This window comes from Cucurbita moschata, unplaced genomic scaffold, assembly GCF_002738365.1.
Source record: "Cucurbita moschata cultivar Rifu unplaced genomic scaffold, Cmos_1.0 Cmo_Scf00010, whole genome shotgun sequence".
Taxonomy (NCBI): Eukaryota; Viridiplantae; Streptophyta; class Magnoliopsida; order Cucurbitales; family Cucurbitaceae; genus Cucurbita; species Cucurbita moschata.
In genome coordinates this window covers 671,592-696,707 of record NW_019268526.1, presented here as the reverse complement: position 1 = coordinate 696,707, position 25,116 = coordinate 671,592, and the positions used below count along the sequence as shown (strand labels likewise).

General features: G+C 37.1%; 4 protein-coding genes across 5 annotated transcripts; 1 reads left to right on the top strand and 3 right to left on the bottom strand.

The window, feature by feature from the left end:
* Positions 1–462: 462 nt before the first annotated feature.
* On the top strand, positions 463–6,079 carry LOC111448532 (ATPase family AAA domain-containing protein 3-B). The gene is made up of 8 exons (XM_023088194.1): positions 463–881; positions 1,370–1,465; positions 2,009–2,119; positions 2,207–2,516; positions 3,276–3,366; positions 3,828–4,161; positions 4,810–4,958; positions 5,239–6,079. The coding sequence occupies exons 1-8, from the start codon at positions 567–569 to the stop codon at positions 5,756–5,758; spliced, it is 1,926 nt and encodes a 641-aa protein (XP_022943962.1). The 5' UTR covers positions 463–566; the 3' UTR covers positions 5,759–6,079.
* Positions 6,080–6,868: 789 nt separating this feature from the next.
* Positions 6,869–11,578, bottom strand: LOC111448533 (NADH dehydrogenase [ubiquinone] iron-sulfur protein 6, mitochondrial). The gene is made up of 3 exons (XM_023088195.1): positions 11,309–11,578; positions 7,358–7,442; positions 6,869–7,250 (listed from the first exon to the last, which is right to left on the bottom strand). Exons 1-3 carry the CDS (start codon positions 11,423–11,425, stop codon positions 7,141–7,143), a joined length of 312 nt encoding a protein of 103 aa, XP_022943963.1. The 5' UTR covers positions 11,426–11,578; the 3' UTR covers positions 6,869–7,140.
* A 1,019-nt stretch (positions 11,579–12,597) lies between these two features.
* Positions 12,598–19,971, bottom strand: LOC111448688 (pentatricopeptide repeat-containing protein At5g27270). 2 transcript variants are annotated; one of them, XR_002711471.1, is made up of 9 exons: positions 19,319–19,971; positions 17,632–19,009; positions 17,219–17,527; positions 15,379–15,483; positions 15,202–15,289; positions 14,956–15,077; positions 14,720–14,784; positions 13,138–13,775; positions 12,598–13,066 (listed from the first exon to the last, which is right to left on the bottom strand). XR_002711471.1 is itself a non-coding variant. In XM_023088375.1 (8 exons), the coding sequence occupies exons 1-8, from the start codon at positions 19,862–19,864 to the stop codon at positions 13,221–13,223; spliced, it is 3,168 nt and encodes a 1,055-aa protein (XP_022944143.1). In that variant the 5' UTR covers positions 19,865–19,971; the 3' UTR covers positions 12,598–13,220. The 2 variants fall into 2 exon arrangements, 1 of the variants encoding a protein (XP_022944143.1); XM_023088375.1 differs by having other exon boundaries at positions 12,598–13,775.
* Positions 19,972–22,022: 2,051 nt separating this feature from the next.
* LOC111449074 (tocopherol O-methyltransferase, chloroplastic) lies at positions 22,023–24,843 on the bottom strand. Its single transcript, XM_023088922.1, has 5 exons — positions 24,190–24,843; positions 23,511–23,615; positions 23,224–23,427; positions 22,533–22,635; positions 22,023–22,450 (listed from the first exon to the last, which is right to left on the bottom strand). The coding sequence occupies exons 1-5, from the start codon at positions 24,721–24,723 to the stop codon at positions 22,347–22,349; spliced, it is 1,050 nt and encodes a 349-aa protein (XP_022944690.1). The 5' UTR covers positions 24,724–24,843; the 3' UTR covers positions 22,023–22,346.
* Positions 24,844–25,116: the final 273 nt, after the last annotated feature.

Here is a 25,116-nt window from a genome sequence, read left to right as displayed (position 1 = left end):
AGTGTTTCAAAAATACTTTTAGATTGAAAAAATTTCATTAAAAAATAAAGATACTAATGATAAAAACTTTTAAAACTTTTTTCTAAAAAAATACAAAGATATTAATATTAATTTTGAAAATCCGTGGATATTTATAAAATATAATATTAACCATTTTAAAAATTTTAATGATATAAAAGAAAATTTTAAAAATTTAAAGGTAATTTAAAACACTTTTTGAAAATTTAAAAGTCTAAAGTAAACTCTTTTAAAAGTCATAAAAAAAAAATATCAATGGTTTCGTAGCTTTTAATTTTTTCTTAACTTAAAATATTATTAAAATTTTAAAAATATTTTTATTAATTTAACTTAGTCCATCTTTAAATATAAAATAAATAAATATGACATCACTTGGGCCCAAATTCGTGTGAACTTGAACTGTTTAAACCCTCGGAAAGAGAAAGAAGAGCCTTCTTCGTAAAACCTCTTTAAAACCCTATCATTTCTCACCCCACACCTACACGAGCCTCGAGCCGAGCTCTAGGTTTCTGCTTCGGGGTCTGATTTTCCAAGGATTTTGCTGCGAAATGGCGAAGACGACGTATGCCATGGGTTTAATTTCCGCCATTGCAGCCTCTGCATCTTTATCTCAAGATCGCTCTGCTTATGCCGATGGCCCCTTCAACTTCCCTCCCTTTTCCTCTTCTCCTGCCGCCAATGTTCCTCACACTTCTCCTCCCGCACAATCTGCTTCACCTGCTGCTACTGCTAATCCTGAGCCGTCTGCCCCAAAGGCTCGTAATGATAATCCCAGGACGTCGTCGTCGGGGTTTGACCCGGAAGCGCTGGAGCGTGGTGCTAAAGCTCTCAGAGAGATCTCTAGCTCTTCGCATGCTAAGAAGGTTTCAATTTTTTTCACTTGTTTTGTTTTTCTTGGTTTTTAATTGGGTTTTGCTCGGCTTTTAGTGTTCTCTTCTCTGTAAGGGTAGAGTCGGTTTATGTTCTGTGTTTTTAATTGATTGTTAGAACTTGTAGATTGCTATTATTTTTTTTTTTATATTTGGCTTTCGCTTGTACAATAGAGCTGAAGCAAGTAGGGTTTAGAAAGGAGGAAAAGCTGCAAAGATGGATATTCTGAACTACGCAATCCTATAAGATACTGATACTGAAAAATATGATCGAACTGATTTTTCGTAATTTTTTTATTTGGCCACTTAGCCAATTCGGGTTTTCTTGTCTGGTGCTTTAAGTTAGTAACTGGTATTTTTACAGGATGGTTATATTGCTTAAATTTTCAATTCTCTAGTTTCTCTAGTTAATTCTTTTTTCATGTTTCGTTTACCTTCAAAATCTTATATTATGCCCTTTGGGTGGCCTCTTGTTGGGGTAGGCTTTTGAAGTTATGAAGAAGCAAGAAGAGACGAGACAAGTAGAGTTGCAGGCAAAGGCTGCTGAGTTCAAAGCAATGCAAGCTCAAGCTGAAACAGTATGTTTTACCAAGTTCTTACGGTTAACTACTCTTATAAAACTACTACCTTCTCTGTGTCCTTTGAACAATGTTGGGTTTACTTTGTAATCTTCTTTAATGGATATTTTGGTGAAGGTCTGAATCCGGCGTTGGACCAATTATTTGAAATGCTAAGATGCATGGAGAAAGTTTCAATAAGAGGAAACCCTTTATATTTGTATCGGAATTTAACTTCATCATATTTATTACTGGAATTTATATATTTTAAGTGGCATTAATCTTGAAATATCCTTTAATTTGTTGGCTTGTAGTTGTATCAGGATAAAAATAAAAACTTTTTCTGTTTCAGATGAGGTGTAATAGTTTGATCGGACATTATTTAAAGTAAATGCACTTTTCAATGGTTGCATTGAGTTCCTTTGTTTTCTACTGAAAACTATGTGCTTATTCTTGACTAATGTTTATATATTTGTAAAAAGGAAGAAAAACAAATAAAGAAAGGTATAATGCATCTATTAATTATGTTTTTGACATATGACGGATTGCTTGTTTGTATTGTAGGAAAGACAAAGGGTTATATATGATGAGCAGAAGAAGTTAGCTCAGCATCAAGCACAGACTAAATCCCAAATGGCACGATACGAGGATGAATTGGCAAGGAAGAGAATGCAGGTACATGCTTGCAAACGTCTAAGTTTGGGTTTGTTTCTTTATGTGTTCAATATGCAGACCTTTTTGTGACCTATAATATACTTACAGGCAGAAAATGAGTATCAAAGAGCCAGGAATCAAGAACTTGTAAAACTACAAGAAGAGTCATCAATTCGGCAAGAGCAAGCACGTCGAGCTACTGAAGAACAAATTCAAGCCCAAAGACGGCAAACAGAGAGGGAGAAGGCTGAGATAGAGCGTGAAACCATCAGAGTAAGGGCTATGGCAGAAGCAGAAGGAAGGGCCCATGAAGCAAAGCTTGCTGAAGACGTAAACAGGCGAATACTAGTTGATCGTGCAAATGCAGAGAGAGAAAAATGGATTGCCGCAATTAATACTACTTTTGATCATATTGGAGGTATTAACCGAACTGTATTTAATTTAGATCAATATTGTATGCATAAAATGTTTGATGGAAAAATCTTCTCCATGATATTTCTGTATAACTATTTTGTGACAAACAGATGCTTTTTCCTCTTATAAATTAAAAACCATGTATGCATTACTTTGTATGTTAATCTCGATCAATTTATTACCTCTTAACTTCTCCCATCCAAATCCATTTCACATGTTTTGTTTATACAGTGAACCTTAAATCATTAATGCAATCTCAAACATGTGCAATGATGAGGCCATGTAAAAAGCGATCAAATTAATTTATTTACTAGGTGAATTAGTATCTTAAATAACCTGCCACAGGGTCAGCCATTATTATTTTCGAGGAAAAATGGTGGCAAATGTTCTTTTTAGCCCTACCTTTTTATTGTTTTGGAGAGGAGCAGAGAGTTGGTTATCCTCTTACATCATAAGAGGTGGCTGACCTTCTTAACCAATTTAAGTCTCTTGAAGTATGATTTAATATTAAAAGAAATTTCCTTCATGATAACAGTGTCGTTTGCATTAGTGGCTTGTGGCCTATATGTTGGGTCTGGCTGATGTCTACGTATCTTTTCTTTTTAATTCTAGAATAGGCTAGTGACTTTATAAAATTCCGTAGCAAAAATAGTTCCATATTCACAACTTGTGCCAAGTTAAGTAATATATGAATTCTTAGCACTAACACGGGTGTCAGTATTGCATAGAATTGGTCTGGTTCTGATTCTATTCACATTTGCAGGAGGTTTAAAGGCCATTTTGACTGATCAAAATAAATTGATAGTTGCTGTTGGTGGAGTTACTGCATTAGCTGCAGGCATTTACACGACAAGGTATTTATTAAATGCTAAAACGTTTTGTGAAACAGGATACTTGTATTTCTGTGAAAATCTTCTTGCTCTGCTAGGGTTAAATTGTTCGTTTATTTAATTTCCTTTCTACTTTATGAGCTGCATTTTGTGCAAAGTTGTGTAAAATGTTTTTGCCCATTTGAGAGGAAGATTTTGAGACTGTAATTTATTTGCATTTAGATTTTGGATTTGAATTCATTCAAAAGTAGCTAGTTTGGATTTTTCTTTTTGGAGGTTTACTTTGTTCTATATCCTTTCCTAATAAGAGGAAAGGTTGCTTGACATATCCGATGTTTGCTACTCTTTGGGGCATCAACTTCTGAATTTTTTTTAAGGATAGGTTTATGTAGGGAGGTGCGGAGTTAGAATTTTTTTTAAGGGCATCAAATTTTTTTCAATCCCTTTTTACTGAATGCAGAGTTTGTGGCTTTTCCTTACTGTAGAGAAGGTGCAAAGGTGATTTGGAGCTATGTGGATAGAATATTAGGTCAGCCATCACTGATTAGAGAGTCCTCTAGAGGGAAATACCCTTGGTCAGGGTTGCTCTCCCGTGTCATGAGCACTGTATCACGTGGTTCAGATAAGGGGTCTTCATCAAAAAATGGAAATGGGTTTGGAGATGTAATTTTACACCCTTCACTTCAAAAGCGGATACAACAATTAGCAACAGCAACTGCAAATACGAAGTCTCATCAGGCTCCATTTCGGAATATGCTTTTCTATGGCCCTCCTGGAACAGGAAAGACAATGGCTGCTAGAGAGCTAGCTCGCAAATCTGTAAGAGTTCTTTTATATCATCTCTTGTTAAGTTGTTGAAAGCTTTGAAAGTATAAAATTCACCATCAAGTGTTATTATTTATGAGCATTGTCACAACTCTAAAAAATTGTTAATGTAACTAGAGAAGTATCCACTGTTTTGGCTATAATTAAAATTCTTGGAATACCTTAGGGATTTTTTTTTTAATTGTCCCGACTATTTCACCTAAGTGGGTAGTGATTGTGGCTTGCAGGTAAGTTACAGCTTACTCATTCCAAAATGAATTTTTGTTTTGATTCAATTTGTAACTGCGGGGTAGAATAAAACCTGTGAACTGAACTTTATGGCTTTTTTGGTAGTATATATTTCAGATTAGCATGTGCAGTTTTCTAGTTGTGGGTAAGCATTGAATTCTTGAATTTGAACTGTGGTTAGCAAACAATCAAAAACTACTACTGGTGAAACTGATGATTTTCAGGCTAGTTACACAAATTCTGCGACCAGTTTTAGCAATGAGTTGTTTGTTGATGTGACCAGTTTTAGCAATGAGTTGTTTGTTGATGTGATGGGAGTTTGTACATTTTTTTACTTCCTTATTTACTGTGCCGTACCTATCAGTCACTGATTTTTCTTTTTTTTTTTTTTTTTTTTTTTTTCTATGCTCGTAGGGACTGGATTATGCATTGATGACAGGAGGGGATGTTGCTCCTCTGGGATCACAAGCTGTTACTAAGATACATCAGTTATTTGATTGGGCTAAGAAGTCTCGTAAGGGCTTGCTGCTTTTCATTGATGAAGCAGATGCATTTTTATGCGAGTAAGTCGAACTTGCTTAATACAAATAAATATCAATTTTTTCTTCGTGCAGTATACTTTTTATCTCTATTCATGTTTGTAATGAAACATAATTTATGATATCTCTAACACTGTTGGGCTATAATATTGTTTCTCATTTTATTGAAATTTTCTATAATTCATTCCTTCATTATCATCTCACAGAAATTAATGTAATAGAAACTTTTCCTTTGGCAAAATTTTTGTGATTGAGGTGATGAAAAATGCGATCATTAATATTAGAGTACTGTCTCAATTTGTAGGCGAAACAAAACATATATGAGTGAAGCCCAAAGAAGTGCACTGAATGCTCTTCTTTTTCGCACTGGTGACCAGTCAAAGGATATTGTTCTTGCTCTTGCTACAAATCGCCCTGGCGATCTTGATTCAGCTGTAGGGGATCGTATTGACGAAGTTCTGGAATTCCCCTTGCCCAGGGAAGAGGAACGCTTCAAGCTCTTAAAGCTCTATCTAGAAAAATATATAGCTAATGCTGGAATGAGGAAGTCTGGTTTGTTCCAAAACGTTTTTAAAGGACAACAAAAGAAGATCGAGGTCAAAGGACTGACCGATGATATTGTGCGTGAAGCAGCTGCAAAAACGGAAGGATTTTCTGGGAGAGAAATAGCGAAGTTGATGGCAAGTGTTCAAGCTGCTGTGTATGGTAGCGAGACATGCGTGCTTGATCCGAGCCTGTTTCGCGAGGTTGTAGATTATAAGGTTGCAGAGCATCAACAGAGAAGAAAACTTGCTGGCTCAGATGGAGGCAGTGTGCAAAATTGAAGATGTTTTGTAATGTGATATTATAGAAGGCTAGTACTTTGGGATGGAGGGAAATTGAATGGTGGCTCCATCTGGTAGTGTTATTTTAGAGGCTATCCATTCATTGATGAGGGAAATTTTGTATTTCTCTGATGTGAGTTTTCATTACATTTAAGTTAAAGTGGTATTGGTATCTACCACTTGGGTATTTAAAGTATCATTTGTTCATTGAAGTTTTGAAGGTCATATAGAAGAATCCCTGAGGTATTGTAACAAACTTCTAACAAGTTACATGAAATAACGAATTTGTAGGTCAGAAGCTTTCTCGACCATTGGGATAAATCTTAGTCGACCATTCTTTTACAATTTCATTTGCGAAGGTTTGCAGTTCTAATGGATTAGTGAGTTTTGTACTCATTTACTATAAACTATTTGAATTCTTCCCAATTTAAAAGAAATTGTTTTCTCAAATGGTTCCAACTCAAGATTCACATTGATATAGGTTTAAATTTTCAAAACAAATGTGTCCTCTTCAGATGGTTTCAATATTCCAATAGCGTATCGTGTGAGGTTGGTAAAGGTTCGTGTTGTGGATAATAAGAGATTTGTTATATTGAAGAGTTTCTTCTCTTGAGGTGGGAGGTTAACTCTTATTCATACAGGTGGAATCTTAATTTACTTATTTTCTCCTTAGAGCCTTGAATTTTGTTGTGCAAAACTGGAGTGGGAGGCCTTGAATTTTGTTGTGCAAAACTGGAGTGGGAGATGAACTCGCGCCCCTTTGGTTAGATAATGGAAAAGTCCATTTCCCTCTAATAATAAAATAGGAGGAAACACTTTTCAATAGAGGAATCGGTATTCTAATGATTTCAGTGATTCCGGCATAATACAAAGGAAAGAAAAAGGGAAATCATAACCTAAGGAGATACTAATATAATATAATATAAGTAGGGTTAGACACTTCTAACCATCATGATTACCATAATAATATAATATAACCACCGCTTAACATGTGTTTTGGATGGATCATACCCCTATTGTCAAAGTCAAGCACATTTTAGAAATAAAGTACTAGTACTAGGTGATACTATGCTAGGCACATAAGATCGAGGCTAGAAATGAAAAAGTGGGTCATTTCAATCTTGCAACTCCAAGAACATCAAAAACCTTTTATTTGAATTCGAGTCAACATGATAAAGTCATTAGACACGGCAATGAAACAAATTTGGCAAAGACAATGGAACCAGCCAAGTGTGAGTGAATGGAATTCCCAAATTCCTATTTATGCAGGCAGAGTACAACCATGACAGTCATTTCGTTACAGAATTCAAGTTTGGAAAAGGTAGGGTATTGTCTTTCCATGTTCAGGATTGCTGTCTGGAATGATCACTTGCAGATCTTCTCTAGTGATGATGGTCCTGAGTGTAGCGCAGGCCACAGTACTTGCACACGGCAGGCTCCTCCCGATCGAGGCATATGAACTCGATTGGATGACCAAGGCCAGGATTGCTGTCTGCAATCAGCAACAGTTCGTTTGAATCAAAATAAGGAATCACACCTTCCTTAATAAATTACTTAGATTATATGCAAGCATGGATACATGTATGGAGATGGACTAACCTCCCTCACAAGCAACGATACGGCCTTCGACCTTGATCGGTGGAACCTCGTTGATCAACTCCATGGGTGATTTCTTACTTGTATCCTAGATATGGAAATAAAGTAGAACTTTCATATATCCTTCATCATTGGATAGGATCACAAAGAGTAGAATCTATCCCCCCAAAACGGTTGGATATTTCTTAGAAGTAAATGAAAGAAATAAAAATAACTATATCATGTCTCAACAGTCAGTTGAACTTGATTGGCCCTCAATAATTGAAGCAAATAGATGGAAAGAAAGAAAAATGTTGTGAAGTCATGCCAAAGAAAATTCGAGATCCAAACATGCCAAACAATGTATCAATTATTAAAAGAGAACAGTAATCCAGACAATTTCCCAAAAGCAAAATGAAGTCACGAGATATCATTTGAAAATGGAAGAGTTAATTAACAAGACCATTGAAATTGATGCAGTTATAAAACGCACTAACAGCCTGCAACACGGCGTCTGTACTGAAGAGAATACAGATATTGGAAAAAAAATATATGAAAAACTTGCAGCTTTGGGAACAGGGATAACTCAACGAGCTCTATGGTACAAGTAGAATAGTTAAGCAACACAGTAGATGTTGATGAAAACCTAGTTGTCTCAAGCAATCACAATGAAGAAAACCAACCAAATTGCCAAGAATTAAGAAAATTGAACCCCACCAAAGTAAGCTATTTTATTAGCAGGCCGGTTGATTTAGTTACGCAGACTGCAAGATGAATTAAGTTCAATTCCTTCATGTGCCACATCCTTAATGCAGTAAAAAGAAAAATTGAGGGAGTATCGAATAAAAATAGCATTCTCCTTTAATGGAGCAAGAAGAGTTCTGCTGCAGGCAGAAATATCATTGAACAAAGAAAGAATGTCTCTTTCAATGATTAACTCTACTGTCTCTAACGAGCCAGAAGAGTTTCTACAGGCAAAAGTATCTTTGAAGTAAAGAGAAACAACTTTTTCAATGATCAAAACATGAGACATTACTTTCACAACTCAAAACTTCTTCAAAATGTGAAAAATGCATAAGGGTTATGAAGAATTGATCTGCAGTTCGATAGAATCCTACACTTAAATAATAATAATAAAAAAAAAAAACCATGGACAGTTCTCATGTTATACTTTAGAGCACTCCAAAAAAATCCAGGTTATGTAGAATAATTTAGATAAATCTAAGATGGTGTACATGTTACAAAATAGGAAAAATCTATAAAGTCTTGGCTGTTAGACTGACTTAATCCTAGTTAATGGACATGGATGTAAAATCTTATAAAAGAAAGAGTCCTCTAGTCTCCTATTTTAACCAAGAGCTGATAAAATCCATCAATAGAGTGATAAAAAAAAACTCTGCTAATGACATTCTCTCCGACTTGGTTACTAGGCAACTACTCTTCCAAGCAAGCACACTAGAAGGGCTGACTTGCTTCAAGTGCATAAGAATGTTACATGCTGTGACCGTGCAACAGATTAGCTGTTAGGATAAACAAAGATTATGGTTTCCTTGGAATACAAATTCTTAAAACGGTGGCATCACCACTGCAAGGCAATGAGATGTTGGGTTGGAAAGAACATTCAATAGAAGAACCTAGGTCAGTGAAACAACCAAGGGTGTTGCTCATGATTTCCTGGAGATTCATAAGGCAGGGATTCATATGGGACATGCATTCTACAGTTGACAATCTTTCTATATTCCTTTTTCTTTCTATACGAGAAAACCAACTTTCTAGTCAGGAGGGACCATCTGGCACTATCTAGGGGCTGGACATGGAACAGATTGGACCAAGTAGTTAAGACTGGTGTTAACATGTTAAAGAAAATTCACGACAAAGAACTCCAACTTTTGGTAACAAAAAAAGGATAATCACTAACCAGTTTTTAAATCTGAGTTATGAGTCCAAAAAAGAGGATGCATCAAATCCTAAATATCATCCCACCATCCATCTAACTGAACAAACATTCTTCTATTTTTCCTTTCTAGCCAAATAAACTACGCCAAAAAACCCCATTTTCAACCTGAACACCATCCATCATCTCATGAATGCTCAACCTCAAACAACAAATAATCCAAAACTATATGAAAAACGGCTCCAAACTCATGAAGAAAAGGGCATACCCAGAAGCATAGTTTCAATCTTTTTCCCATATGTCCATGACTACACAAAACACACCAGTTCACGAAACCAGGCACTCTGCAAACAATTTGAGGCAAGATCTCTATAAATATGTCACATTGCAATAAATCTGAGGGATAGAGCTCAAAACCATTGTGGTGTTGACTTGGTTCAATGCAAGGAAAGGATTACTGTTCAGTGATGGGTAAAAGTAGTTGCATGTTGCACCAGCATTGGTGGTAAAGGGAGTTTTGAGGCAAGCAGCTTAGCTAATTTAGCTATTTTAGGGTATATTTGGTTTGAAGGAAATCGGAGGATTTTTAAAACGGTTAAGGATTCTTGGGAGGAGGTCTGAGGATTGGCCTATATCAAACCTCTATCTAAGTGTCCCCACTTTTTGGTTTGTAACTATCCTTTACTTTTGGTTCTTAATAATTGGAACCTCTTCTGGTAGTCATAGTTCCTTTTTTCTAGGGATTGCCTCTCCATGGCCTGCATCTTAATGAAAAAATCTTATACATAGTAATAATGATAATTGAGAAGATATGAAAGCCATTAGAAAGCAACATCAACAGTCATAGAACCTGTTGAAGGAGAATGTGGTACCCTGAGAAAAGTAAATTGCATTCATAGGGTCCAACTCAGAAAAACGTAGGCGTGAAAGACAAAATCTTAGTTAGGCAGCTAGCTTAAATACACAGGTCATGTAATTGGTAAGAAACTTTTATTCCCGAAGGTCATAGAAGGTATGACATGAAGTGAGTTGAAGAAGCCTTCTGCTCAATTGTAATATGAGGTGGTGGGTTATTTCTTCAACCTGGAAGTGCAACCATATTGCAATCATTTTAACGCAATGGCAATGCAGTTTTGTGGTAGAAGACTTAGATATTGCCGAGCAAGGAAATGAAAATGAATAAACAAGTTCCAACTAGAGAATACTAGGCATGTAGATGTCAATTATCGAGTTCAAAAGAAGAGCTCAAATCAACCCTAGAAGAAGAGCCAAAAGTTCTAAACAGACATGGTGATAAAAAAAAATGATCCGCGGGAAATTTTTCTGGCATTGCTATGCACTCGTACAAGAAGACACCAACACCTGCTCCTTATGCACCAGGATGCAAGAAATTCGGAAGATTTGTTATTCATGACAGCTCCTCGTTTTTTTTTTCTTCATTTTTCAACCTGGAGGAGTTCTCTTTTCTACTTTTATACATTCTTTAGGAAGATGATAGCTCGTCAGTTCTCAAATATCAACGAAAAGTTCATGTTTCTAATCAAAAATAAAAATTTGGCAGGTGGCTATCAAGAGAAAAGGATATAGAGAAATAGCTCTTTAATATTTATAAAGGTGAGGCATGTTCTCTGATAATCTTCATGTACATATAAAACCAACAGAACATGAAGAAGATAATACATAATCTAAGCAGGGAGGCGAGGGGGAGATAGTTAGGTGAGAAATAAAATATTTGTATAGTTTATATAAATTTGCTTCGATGAAAGACGAGCACCAAAAGGTTTAGCATCCATCAGTGCCACTGGAAAACAAGTTTCTTTCTGTTCTCTTCAAATAACATGAATTAATTTCCACATAAAAAAAAATCGATCAAAAAAAAAAAAGGAACAACAACAACAAACAAAAGAAAACCACCACATAAATTGGGAGCCTTCAAACCCAATCTCTAAATCAGTTCTCGGGTAAAGTTAGAAAGAACAACGAATTATAAACAAGAACACAAAATCTGCAGAGATCAATTGAAACACAGGCATGGAAGCAATAAATTTCAAAGGAAGGATTTGCGATAAATTACTGGATACCTGCATCCATTTGGCGGTGTGCTGGCCGATTTGGTTGCTAACAAGACTCAGACTTCTAGCCGAAGAAGGAATTTTGGAGGAAGATTCAACAAGTGCTTTGAAAAGACTCGACGCCATTGATCCACCGATCAAACACACAACCTGAGATGGAGAAAGAGAGCGCAAAGGAGAGCTACGGCCAGAGAGAGCTCGAAGTATAAACGCTCGACGGAAGTTTTGCCCCCAAAATAAATAGTAATAATAATAATAATAATAATAATAATAATAAATATAATATTTCATTTTTATTTAATAAGAAATAGCATATTTCCAAATAAGATTTTTTTTTTTTTTTTTTTTTTGTAGATGACCATTTACTATATTTTAAAGCTCGATCTTTCTCTTGCCTCGACAAAAGTTTATTAATAATGAATCAATAGTCCAAATACTCGAAATATTTCAAGTCATGAAGTTAGGATTGAATCCATGGTATATATTTGAAAGAGGTCGACCTCCTTACTTCTCTCATGTTGCAATTTTCTTTCTACCGAGCACCCTTTCTCCTGGATGACAAATGGCTGGGAGAGAGAAAAAGTTCATTTTTTTTAGGGTACCCGAAAATAGGTCTAGTGGAGATGGGGTGGGGTCTGTAACTTAGAGGATTAGAGGCTAATAATGTAATGGGCAAAAAGGTAAATTGAAGGATAGTTCGGTCTTTAAGTGATTGGACCCTCCTAGGTAACCCTAATAATACTAATAAGGTTACACTTATTCTCACGTTTAAGTAAGCTAGTCAACTAAAATTTGAGTTAGAGTGGAACAAACGATCTATACTCAAGCCTTTGACCCCATTTTTAAAAAATTGTTTTAAAAAACGAGCTCAGAGAAGATTTTGAAATACATTTTGAACACGATTTAAGAAAACAATTTTAGAAACTAGCCAGTAATTAGGAACAGGAATGACCATGGATAACATATAACTTTAGTACAGAGAATTAACGACTAATTACATTCTCATATAGTATATTCTCATATAGTATATTCTGAAACATTTTAACCTTGGCATGACATTTATGAAGAGTCATACGCACGTAAACTATAATATAAAATAAAAAAACAACTACTTAACATGGACAACACGACCTAGACAAGTATGACCATGACACTCAACATATGTTTTAGTGTAGAATTTGTATCTGTATCTCTAATATTTTAAATGAAGATCCATGTTTGCGATACCCTTTGTGTTCAATAGATCGAGAAGATGTTTACATTCATATGCTTAAAGCCGTAGACGAGTAAGTTCTCGATAAGAAACTCGGCCTATTTAACAGATACCTATGATAACAAGAATTCATATATTTTTTTGTTCTAGAATAGGATTGAATGTTAATTTCCTCGTATATAGTAACTGCACCTGAATGAGCTTTATTTTGTCAGGTTGTCCCATCCTAAACTGAAGAGATACAAAGATAATTGATCATTTACAGAGCTTACAATAGATAACGTTCATCACAAGCTCATCCAACTTCCTCAAAACTATATTGGTAAGAAGATGATCTTCGTCCAATCAATGCCACTTTTCAGCCTCGGATGTCTTCTCGGTATGGCGTAAATGACGAAATCAATCGATCCACGACTGCAAATTCCTTCATCCTGTGTGATGCCATCTCAACAAGGTTGAAGAGAGAGAACAAAACAGCAGTTCGGTCAGTTTACGTAATCTTTCGATCCCATTTAGTATCCTCGAGTTTCAAGTTCTCGGTTTCTTAAAGCAACCTGGGACGTTTCTGCTATCGTTACAAGGAGTTTGATGAACATATATCCAGAATATTCTCCTTTATGTGTACCTTTTCGAGTCGCTTTGCTTCTCAGTCAAATGACAACCGGCAGGTAACGTGCTGGCAAATCGGATCGTTGAATACGTTGAGGCTCAAGCAGACTCTAGCTTCAATCCGACTCGAAGGTCTTTCAAGAATGAAAGACCCAAACTTTTCATGGAATCCAAAATATTCAATGCTTCATCCTCTTTTCCTTCAACCTTGTAAAAATGTACAGCTGCACTCATGATAAACCTGTCTCCTGCATATTTACATGAAGATTCAAAGAACTCGATACCTTCTTTGACATATCCGTAGTCGAGGTAACCTCTCATCAACGTCCGATTGCACGTAACATCGGGATTTAAACCATCTGTTAGAAGTTTGTCATAGACTTTTTCTGCTTTCCGTATCATACCGACCTTTGCCAAAGCCGAGAGCAACAGGTCGTAATGTGCACAAGATGTGGGGATGCCATTTTCCTTCATAGAGTTGATGATTTCCTCAGCTTCTAAGTATTTGCAATTGTGTGTGTAAGCTCGAATGAGTGAGAAGTAGGTAAAAGAATCAGGTAAGAGACCATCTTGCTCCATTGCTTTGAAAAGCTTCTCTGTTTCTTCTTCAAGTCCGGCCGTAGCATATACATTGGCCATAATGTTGTAGCTGACCTGCAGTTTTATGTAAGTCAGCACCAGACTTGTAGAACAATTCAAAGAACACAAGGAAATAAACATTTTGCTATTGTATGGTGCAGCTGAACAACTCTAGTTCTAATAACGGAGCAAAGGTGTGAGATCCCACGTCAGCTGGGGAGGAGAACGAAGCATTCTTTATAAGAGTGTGGAAACCTCTCCCTAGCGGACGCGTTTTTAAAACTTTGAGGGGAAGCCCAAAAGGGAAAGGTGGGATTGGACCGTTACAAATGGTATCAGAGCCAGACACTGGAAAATGTGCCAGCAAGAAGGCTGAGCCCCAAGGGAGATGTACACGAGGCGGTAGATTTGGGAGAAAGGAACTCGTTGGCCCCGAAGGGGAGTGGGCTTGGGCCGTTACAAATGGTATCAGAGCCAGACACCAGACACCGGACGATGTACCAGTGAGAAGGATAAGCCCTGAAGGGAGGTGGACACGAGGCAGTGTGGATGCTAGGCTTGAATCGTTACAAATGGTATCAGAGCCAGACACCGAACGATGTACCAACGAAAAGGCTCAGCCCTGAAGGGGGTGGACACGAGGCGGTGTGCCAGCAAGGATGCTGGCCCCAAAGGGGGTAGATTTGGGGGGTTCCACATCGATTGGAGAAAGGAACTCCCTAGCCCCGAAGGGGGTGGATTGTGAGATCCCACATCGGTTAGGGAAGGGAACGAAGCATTCTTTATAAGGATGTGGAAACCTCACTCTAGCAGACACGTTTTAAAAACCTTGAGGGGAAGCTCGAAAGGGAAAATCCAAAAAGAACAATATCTGCTAGCAGTGGGCCTGGGTCGTTTATTATAGGTTAAATCACCACTATACCTAAAAGTTTAAACGGATAGGCTATGGTATGCTTAATTATTTATACATATCCTTAACACCATACAAATCCAAGGGAAATTATGAGTTATGAGAGTACCATCCCAGGCTTAATCCCTTCTTTCAGCATTTCTTTGAATAGCAAGCTTGCTTCATGCGTCTTACCTACAAAGTACGATAGTGAAATATTAACTTATATGAATTTCATTACAATATATACATAGTAATATCATTGACCGAATGCGCAAAATGAATCATAGACCATAGTGCAATTAAGTTCAATGATATATAATTAATTTTACAAGGTTATTTGATCGAGTCTGGAGAACACGATACCAGCCTTCCCATAGAAGCTAATCAGGTTAGCATATGCCTTTTCATCAGGAGAGTGACCCGAGCTGCGAGCTTCATTAAACATTTCTACAGCTTTATCGAGCTTCCAACCACGTCCATAAACGCTGAAGCCACAAAAGCCAATATCGATATCGATATAAATATCTTTTACTAATGGGAGAGGCAGTCTCAATAGCTCTGGCTATCAGTTTCAATAAATTTGGAGTCATTTCAAGTTTCAAATCATACCTAATCATGGTGTTATATGTCTGAATTGATGGTACAATGCCAAGAACAATCATGCGCTTATATATTCTGGATGCAAAATGCAGTTTCCCTGCAAATTAGAACATGTTATATTCATAGTGAATGTTTTTCAAGAAGTATTCATCACTCAATTTATTGATATATTTGACGCTAACCAACCTGCCTCCAGCATTGCCTTGATAAATGTATTGAATGCCACTGTATCAAGCTTCAAGTCAGCTTTAAGACTAGCACGTACGACACTCTCTGCTGCTTGATGTTTTCCTGGAAATAATTCAATGTATAATACTACCTCAATAGCAGAAGAAATGCAAAGAAAAGTCTAAAATGCTACCATGTTTAATTGGTTTAGATTATGTGATAACTCAGTCACAAAATTAAATGACCACTCGAAGAGTTGGAATGGGTCGGCTTCGGGAAATCTATTTCACCGGGCCAATCAGCATAGCAGTAAGCAGAGTGTCACAGTCGTACTTTTTCAAGCGTGCGGCATCATGATCTTATCACACTCATGACAAGCCTTGAGGGAACTCAAACCTCATTTACATTTTTTGTCCGGCTTTGTGACTTTGTCGGACCTTAGGCGAGGTTCTTTTTTACCAACCGAACACAACTCTTGTAGAATCTAAGCTTGTTCGGCCACACATGCTGCTCATGCGTGCACGTTCAATCATCTGCAACTCTACTATGTCTCTATTCTCGGCCAAGGTCTCTCATACACAACGTCGCATCTCGTCTTGTCATCAACTTGTCATCTAGGTTCCCCACAACACGGGCTATGTATTGCAATGTCACCAGCCATCTTAACACGCTTAGACATGTTTACCAAGTACTAACCCCATGAGTCAACTATATTGTCGGGACATCTTGAACATCCATCCATTTGAGTCCAATCGAGGCATGAACCCTCCTATGTCCATGTCGAGTCATTTACAGATATTGTACCGAATAGCAAGTGCATATATCAACTAATGACAAATGGGTTGGGGTGCAATGTCAGCACGGACACTGTCCTCAAAAACCCATTTTCAAAGAAATACACCCAAGATACTCGTCTTACAACGCTCGCCTACGCTGTGGCACACGTATGTGCCACAAAGTAGCTCACTTAGACCACATGGCCCAAGAGTGGTGGACACATGGCCCAAGAGTGGTGGACAGTTGATACCATGTCTCCCCCTATAGTATATTTTGGAGCATTTTTGGACTAGCAGGAGTCGCATGATTTTGGCATACAGTCATATGTGTTCAATTGACATCAAATTTGGCCCCCTTTCATATTTCATATATACGGACTTAACTCTAGAGTCATATGTCAAAACTCATAACGAAATCCTGACTTCCGAGGTTAAGGCCAGGGGCCCTACCAGGCTCTTTTTCGAGCTTATCTATGACACTCTTGTCTATCCTATGCCTCTATCTATCTTGCTTATCCCTCAACTTGACTTCAATGTACACTTTCTCTGGTGTGTTAGATAATGCATCGTCCTTCTCGGTCGCATCATGGCACTTGTCTATCTTAGCCCTCACATGGTTGGATGGACACCACTTGGGGGTTACTGTCTTGTCTGTCTCCATGTGAGAGCCACAACCTACTCTCTTTCTCAGTATGGTTGTGACATTCTCCCTCACTTAAACTAGTCAGCGTCCTCAATAACGCGCTCAATAACTTTCTCAGAGGCATAACACACCATCATAAATTGTGACACAGAGCACCCAACTCTAACCTCTGATAGTCATATGCTACAAAATTTTCTAAGAGTTCCACAGTAAACTTCTATCTGGTTATTGGCTTTGAAAACATTTAAAGCCTAAACCTAAACTAGTACAGGTCAATATCTCTGTAGTTTCCATCAGTCATTCATTTTACATTTTAGCCTTTCAAACTATTTAAGAAGAAAGTGGTATGAACAGCTACAGAAGAAGAAGACTAATCAAACAAGAGTAAGTAAAAAAGGAAAAACAGTATGTCGATCACTTATACGACTCCACAACGTACCAGCAATACTCAAAGTATTCACCATTCTGCTGACAGCAACAGCACCAAGATCATATCCTTTCTCAATTACCTCATTGTAAACCACGAACGCTTCTTCTGCTTTATCACATTTGATATACGCATCGATCATAGAACCAAAAATCAATTCCGATGTGCAAGAATCTGAAACTGCTGCAAAAATTTCAGCTGCTTGATTTATTTTCCTCTCTTTCCCATACAAACTGATTAAGGACGCTGTAGTAGCGTCATCTAGCCGGTAGCCAAGCTCAAGTAATTCTTTCGTAAGAGTTTCTGCTTTCAATGCATCGCCTGTAGAGTAAAGACATTAATCGAGCTTGCCTTAAACCGACAGCATAGATATATAAATCCATAAAAGAAATATTATCGTAACTCAAAAGACATAATTTTCTTGCCTTCTCTAATCAAATTAGCTACAAGTTGACTCACAACGGTCACGCCACCGTCCCTAAGTATTAATTTCAGGATCCTATTCCTTTTACCAACATCGCCGTTCGCCAAATACAGCCGAAGTATCATATGAAGAGCCATATAATCTGGTTGGTCATAGCTTCCAATTGTATTTTCATTCATCATAAAGGAAAATGTCTCCATAAATTTCTTATCAACAAATAACTCTTCCTTCTTCATAAGTTCAACTAAAATTTCAGCATCTTTTAACATCCCCTCCTTGCAATAGACTCTCATAACCAATTTATAAAGTTCCTCGTCGAAGACTACCCCGTCCTTTCTTATATGGGCTATAAAATCTTTTGCCTCGTCCACCAAGTCTAATTTTAAATACAAATTGAGAATATCAATACACGAACGAGCATCAGGAAGCCCCGTTTTGGATAAAGCTTGAAATGTGGATTCTGCAGACCTTATATCTTCTTTCATAACATAACACTTTAATGATACTATATAAGCAAATCTTGACAACCAAATGTTTCTAGATTTCATCAACTCAATTATGTTTAAAGCTTTCTCGAAGTTTCTCGCACCGAGATGGACTTGAGCCATTGCCAAATAGCTCTTCTCATCTGTAAGTAAACCAAGTTGCTCCATTTCTTCAAATGTTTTATGGGCATCCTCATGTAGACCCAATTTTCCATATATTCTAATAAGTAATCCATATATAACTTCATCAACCACCACTTGTTTCGTTTCCATCTCGGAAAATAGAGAGAGGGCTTTAGAATAATCTCCATTCTTGTAAAACAATGTCAGGAGTGAAGAACAAGTGTAGCTACTTGGAACAATATCCTTATCTCTCATATCCTTATAGAGCCTCAAAACTTCATCCGAATTACCTCGCTTTGCGCTTAAATTAATAAGTAGGTTATACGTCCCCTCTTCAGGAACGAACCCACGGTTCTTCATCTCGTCGAAAACTTTGAAAGCCTCCTCACTATGTCCTTCCTTAACAAGTGAGTTGATAACTACAGTATAGGTAAATTCATTGAATGTCACTCCTATCTCTACCATCTGCATCCATAGTTCTTTGACCTCGGCATGGAGCCCCTTCTTCTGCAAGGACGACAGCATAAAATTGAAAACGGCACTCGAAGGTATAATTCCCCTATCCTTGACAGCAGAATAGAAAGACAACATAGCCTTATGATGTCCCCATCGGGCGTATGTACATAACATCGTTCCACAAGCAACTTCGTCTGGTTCTAATCCAACTTCAAGCATCTCCAAGAAAGTTTCTTCAGCTAGCTTTATTTTTCCAACTTGTCCATATGTTCGCAAAACAATCGTGTAGACAATGACGCTTGGGCGATAACTCAACTGTCCAAACAGAAGCCTACGATTACGACATATTTGATTGAATGCTTCATTTCAAACTATTATGTAGTAACAACATTCCAAAGTGTAACTACGAAGGACCCAACAGACATTGATTTTAATCAAACATCCAACAAAAGGGTATTAGTTCAAGCCACCTGAAGAACAGTTTGTGTATCATCATGGATCAAACATGGCATTGGTAAGATATAATCAAGTTTATTTACTCTTCAGCTAGCTGAGCAAATTCCATGAAAACAGCAACATTCTAAACAAAACACAATCAAAAGGACATAATTCCTCAAAACCCACCTGCAATTTCATCCAATCAAGCACATCTCTGACCTGCCTCCACCCCTTCTGCTCCTTAAGCACTATACACATCTCCCTAAAGGTCAATTTTCCAACAAAAGAAGCCATCTCCATTCTCATATCGTACTCTCCCTCGGCTCTCTGAGATAAACTCCGCACGTGCTTAATCGCCGCCACCACATGCTTTCCATAGAGATGGCCATTTTTATCGTCCTCAAGGTACTGCACCATCTGTTCCGGAGTTCTCTTGATCCATTTGGGCGTTTGAGCTCTTGGGCCCTGATTTCGACGCAGTACACTGAGGTACTGAGCCTTGGCCTTGATGATTCGACGGGCGTTGTCGTCGGAAAGCGGTTTTTTGGCGTTTTTGGACCTGGGTTTTGGTCTTGCGGGATTGCCATCGCTGAGAGACCAAGGATCGGGCGTTACCGACGAGCGGATGATGAAAATTTGGGGTTTTCTGGACTTTAACGGGCAACGGCTGCTGCGATTGGAAGGTGGAGGGAGGAGGACTGGACTAAGGAATGAAGTCTTGAGGGACTCCATAAGAAGTTCTCGGAGAAACTTACCACGAAATTTGCTGTTCGTTCTGAGACATCAGGAGAGGTTAATGGATAAAGCAAGGACCGTACCGATAAGTTTCAACTTGTTTCAAATTTTCAAGTTTTAGTGGTATGGAGCTAAAAGGGGTTTATCTCTCCTAAACACTCAAAAAAGTTTATAAATCATCTCTTGTATTATAAATTTAATTCCTCGTAATTCGTGATCGTCATGTTCTCTCTCGATCAAAACTGATTTTCACATGCAACCTTACAAATTGAAGTCGATGCATAAATAGAAGCTCGATCTAAAGAAATGCACAAGAACAAGAGTTGATCGCTCAAAATAATTCATGGAAGAACGACTTTGACAAGCAACCTTTTATAGATGCTTTGGTAGACTCTCATGTCGACCAACAAAGAAGAGGAGTTAACCAAAATGGTTGGTCGAGGCTCCTCATAATCATATTTTGGTGGATGGTGATTGAGATCGAGCTATACGAGATTATATGGTATTTGAAATACTTTGTGCGTACACAAGCTGTATCGAACGCTATTCACCACATATACGTAAGTAATTTTAGGAAATACTCTAAGGTCGAACCAGCAAACAAAATTTGAGTCTATACAAGATAATACATCTATGTGTCGAAGTTAGTTCGACCGTACAATGTCTAAAGTTAACTCAAATGGTTAGCACTAGATCCCCCAGAATGCTCCATTCGTGGTTCAGAAGCGGATAGGAAATAATAAGCATATGGCCAAAAAGGCTACCTTCCAAGACTCCACACCTAGAGGCTCTTCTTGCATTCTCTCTACGCTAGCACATTTCATGGACCAAAACAAACACTATCGAGCCTGTTCGTGACAGAGAAGTGGTCATGTAATCTAACCAATAGGACAACAAATGTCCAAAATGATATGATATTGTCTATCTTGAGCGTAAACTCTTATGATTTTGTTTTTGGTTTTCCCAAAATGTCGATAGCGTCCCTTGTTTATATACTCATAATTTTTTCATTAATTAACCAACATAATTAAACCAATATTCACGTGGAAACTATTTGTCTTCGTCAATAATCATATAATATATTAAAAGTTGAGCCACTGTTTTGGTTGATCGAGTTTGACTTGATTCAACAATATCACAATTCTTGTTCTCGTCAAGATATCAATTTTCCTTGGCTACCTCGCCATTTTTTTCTTCTATAGATCTTGTTTGAGATCAAACAATGAAGTTTGATTTTCCACCATCTCTACTTCGCGAGAACAACATATTTATTGATATTTTTGGCTAATCTTTGGCTTGTCGATCTAATTGGACCGATCATTCACTTGTTGATCATATTTGAATTGCATATTGGCTTGTTAGTCTTTTCAGATCATCCTTGACTTGTCGAAACAAAATTTTATGTTTTAGTATACATATACATATAAAAATTTCAATCCGTAAATTTTATGTTTATTTTAAAAAAAATAAAATATAACATGATTTGACTTTTCTAACATGCTTTTTGTATATCTCATTGGATGTAATATCTATCGGTTGATAAAACTTGTAAATTAAAAACTCTATGATTCGTTCTTATTAATGCCAATCATTTTCTTTGATGAGATTTTCATTTTTATTCAAAGTTTTGCTTGTTCGATCCAAATTCTCTACTATGTTCTATTCCTTTTAACTTTTCTTCTTACGTCATTCTCTTTCACTTTTGATGTGGACTTTTTTTTTTTTTTTTTTTTTTTTTTTTTTTTTAATTTATAGTCGAAAACAATCCTCAATAATAATTAACTTTGTGTTTATCTCATATTTATTAAATATGATAAATGTTTGAAGGATGAAAAAAAATAAGATAGGATAAGAATGAAGTTTTTAGGTTCAAGGATTTAATAATTAAATTAAAATGGACAAAATTTAATACTGGAAAATGTAATAATGGTTTCTTTATTTTAAGAAATAATGATTGATAATGACATTTAATGTAAAACAATTATTAGTAAAATAATTTTGAAAATAAATTCTAATACAGAAGTTTTTTTCTTTTTTTTTTTTTTGTTTTGTTCAAAAGTGGAAAGCAAAAAATGAAAAAGAACGACCTACACGACCCGAACACAACCCAACTTGAAAATAGAAAGTTAGTCTAAAAGATTCCTCCAATCCCGTATAAACTCCCAAACCCCATGTGTCTAAGGTCTCCAACAATGGATATTAGAAAGGAAAAGGACAAGTTGAAGTTCGACTAACACATAAAAATAACTTGGACTATTATTCCGACCATAGAGAAATTTGAACCTATTTTCAGATTTAAAAAAAAAAAAAAAAACAAACTTACAATAAACACAAAAGAAAGAAAAAAAAGCTAGAAATTAACTAATAAGATGGATTTTTTTTTTCTTTTGAAAAAAAAAAAAGAAAAAAGAAAAAAAGAGGGAGAAGAACATGAGTGTGACGAGTTATATTGTATTTGGTATTAGGCGTAGGGGAAGCTTCATTCAGGCTTGCGGCAAGTAATAATGGCAAATTTGATGAGATCTTTCTTGAATCCTTCAATCATCAATGGCATTACTAATGCCCCTTTTATTGTTTTCCACCCTGTTTTTCACCCAACAAAGTATTAATTGTGAATACCTTTTTAAGTGGTAAAAAAATAATAATTTACAACTATTTAATTTACCACTTCGCAAGAGCGATGAGAAGCCATTCCAAGTGAATGCTGACCGAATAACTGCTGGCCAAAACGGAGCAACATTCCTAGACCAGTCTGCCGTCCTTACATCCTGTTCAACACCACAACAATGCCTTTTCACATCTCACGTTTTTAGCTCAAAATCCCACATGGGTTTCATCAATTCATTAACTTCTACCCACCATTCTAGATATTATGGATGTTTCGTGAATATCAATACTCCGTGTAATGAAAGATCAAGCTTATTCAGTTCAGTCCTTTTATTGGCATTAATTATGTCTACAATAGTTAAACTCACCACTAATAGGACCGTTATGTATCACCGTCAGCTTTACAATTTTAAAATGCATCTATTAGGAAGAGGTTTCTATACTCTTCCAAGTAATGTTTCGTTCCTTTCTCTAATTAACGTGGGATATCACAATTCATATCCCTTGGGAGCCCAGTGTCCTCGCTGGCATACTGACCGATGTTAAGCTCTATACGATTTGTAACAGTCAAAGTCCAAAGCTAGTAGATAATATCTGCTATAAGGGAGAGGTGTCCACGCCCTTATAAAGAATGCTTCGTTTCTTTCTTCAACCAATGTAGGATCTCATATGTCAACCCACGAGGCTTAAATTTCAAAGACGACAAATAAATAGATATGATGATGCTCAAAGTAGGAGGAGTATGATACCTGGAGACCGTGGGACTCGAGTAACTTGACGTAATCAGCAGTGGAGCACCAAGCAGGGAGATAGAAGCCATCACAAATCTTCTGAAGGAGTTTGTGCTCCCATGGCTGCAAGGAGTCCTCAGAAGGCCCAAGGTCTCTATGGCACCATGTCACTATAATTATGGTGGCTCCTGGGGCTGCAACTCTAACCAGTTCACTCACAAACTGCAGAGGTTGAAAGAGGTAAGGCATACAAACAAACAGACACGAACTTCAAAGTAAAAGTCAAGCAAAGGAGAAAAAATAACCTTGGATTTGTCAGGCATGTGCTCCCCACTCTCCATGGACCATACCAGATCAAATTCCCCATCTGAGAATGGTTGGTTCAGAGCATCTGCCACTTCAAAACACACCTACCACTCACCAAATATCCTCTTATTATTATCAACGTGTGTCAACTTTGTTCTAACATTTCAGATTCCTTCATAGATAACCGAGCCCATCATCTCTACAACTTTTACAATATCTATTTTCATTTTTAAAATTTTCAACCATAGTTCATAACCTAGTTCAATGGGTTGATCCTCACATGTTCTTGAATTCATAATTGGATATTCAGCTCATCCTTGCATGTTCTTGAGTTCATGATTCAACATTCATTTCATAAATTATATCATCTGGTTATTCAATTAGAGGTCAAAATAGATCTTAAAATGGACCCAAAAAAAAGTACTAAACATTTTGAGAAGTAGTGGTTGTGTGGGCACTCTTTTCACAATTTCAGCAACCAAACAAGAAAAGGACTAATCCAGCAGGTACTCATTATTTTGGTTGTATTACTTGATTCGTGACTAATTTTCAAGTTTGGTATCAAAGCAAAGAAAACGGTAAAACAAAAGCGTAACGGAAATTCTTCAATGAAGAAAATACAAAACAAGATAAATGGAGAAGAACAAAAAAGAACAGAGGATTCAACGACGTCCATACCTTATCACTTAATCCAGCATCAGCAGCAATCGCTTGAGCGCGTTTGGCTTGAACAGGGCTCAAAGTTATACCTCTACATTTCGCCCCAAATTTCCTCGCCAAATACCTCGAACTTCCCCCAATCCCACACCCAACATCCACCACCGCCGTCGCCGCCTCCACACCGGCAAACCGGAGCGTCTCCTCAATCATCCGGATTTGCGCGGCACGGTGATCAGAGAGAGAAACGGAAGAATCAGGATCGTAAAAACCATGGTGCATATGCTCACCCCAAACGTTCTCCCAAAGCCCCGACGATTCATCATAGAACTCAGCGATTCCCTTTTTGAGGCTATCGACATCCATATCGATCTCAACGTCCGTCGTCGTCGCGGCAGCGGCAATCAGAGGGCAGTTGCGGCGGCGACGAGCGAAAGAAGAAAAGGAACGACGGAGAGGAATCGGAGAAAGGATTGCGGCGTTGAAGCGATTGGAATGGAGGGAGGAGAGGGAATAGGAAGGCGTAAGGATTGGAGTTGCAGTGGTGAAGCTCATTGCTGCTTACAATATATAAAGAAAGGAGCAATGGCCGACGACAAGCCGTTGGGAAAGTAAAGCCGCGCAGAGATTCTGTGAGAGAAGATACAGAAAAAACTATGCGATTTTTTTTTTTTTTTTTATAATTATAATANTATATATATATATATATATATATATATATATATATATATATATATATATATATATATATAAATATTAAAATTTATAATTAAATATCTCCCCATTTTTAAGAAAATTTTAATTTCTTACCCTTAATAAGTATATATATTGTTAATAACGTAATAAAAAAAAATCTCGATTTACCTTTGAGGTAGACGTCGAACTATAGTCATATCAATGAAAATTTAAACTCTCGAGTATAATCAAATTAATTTAGTTATAACCTCG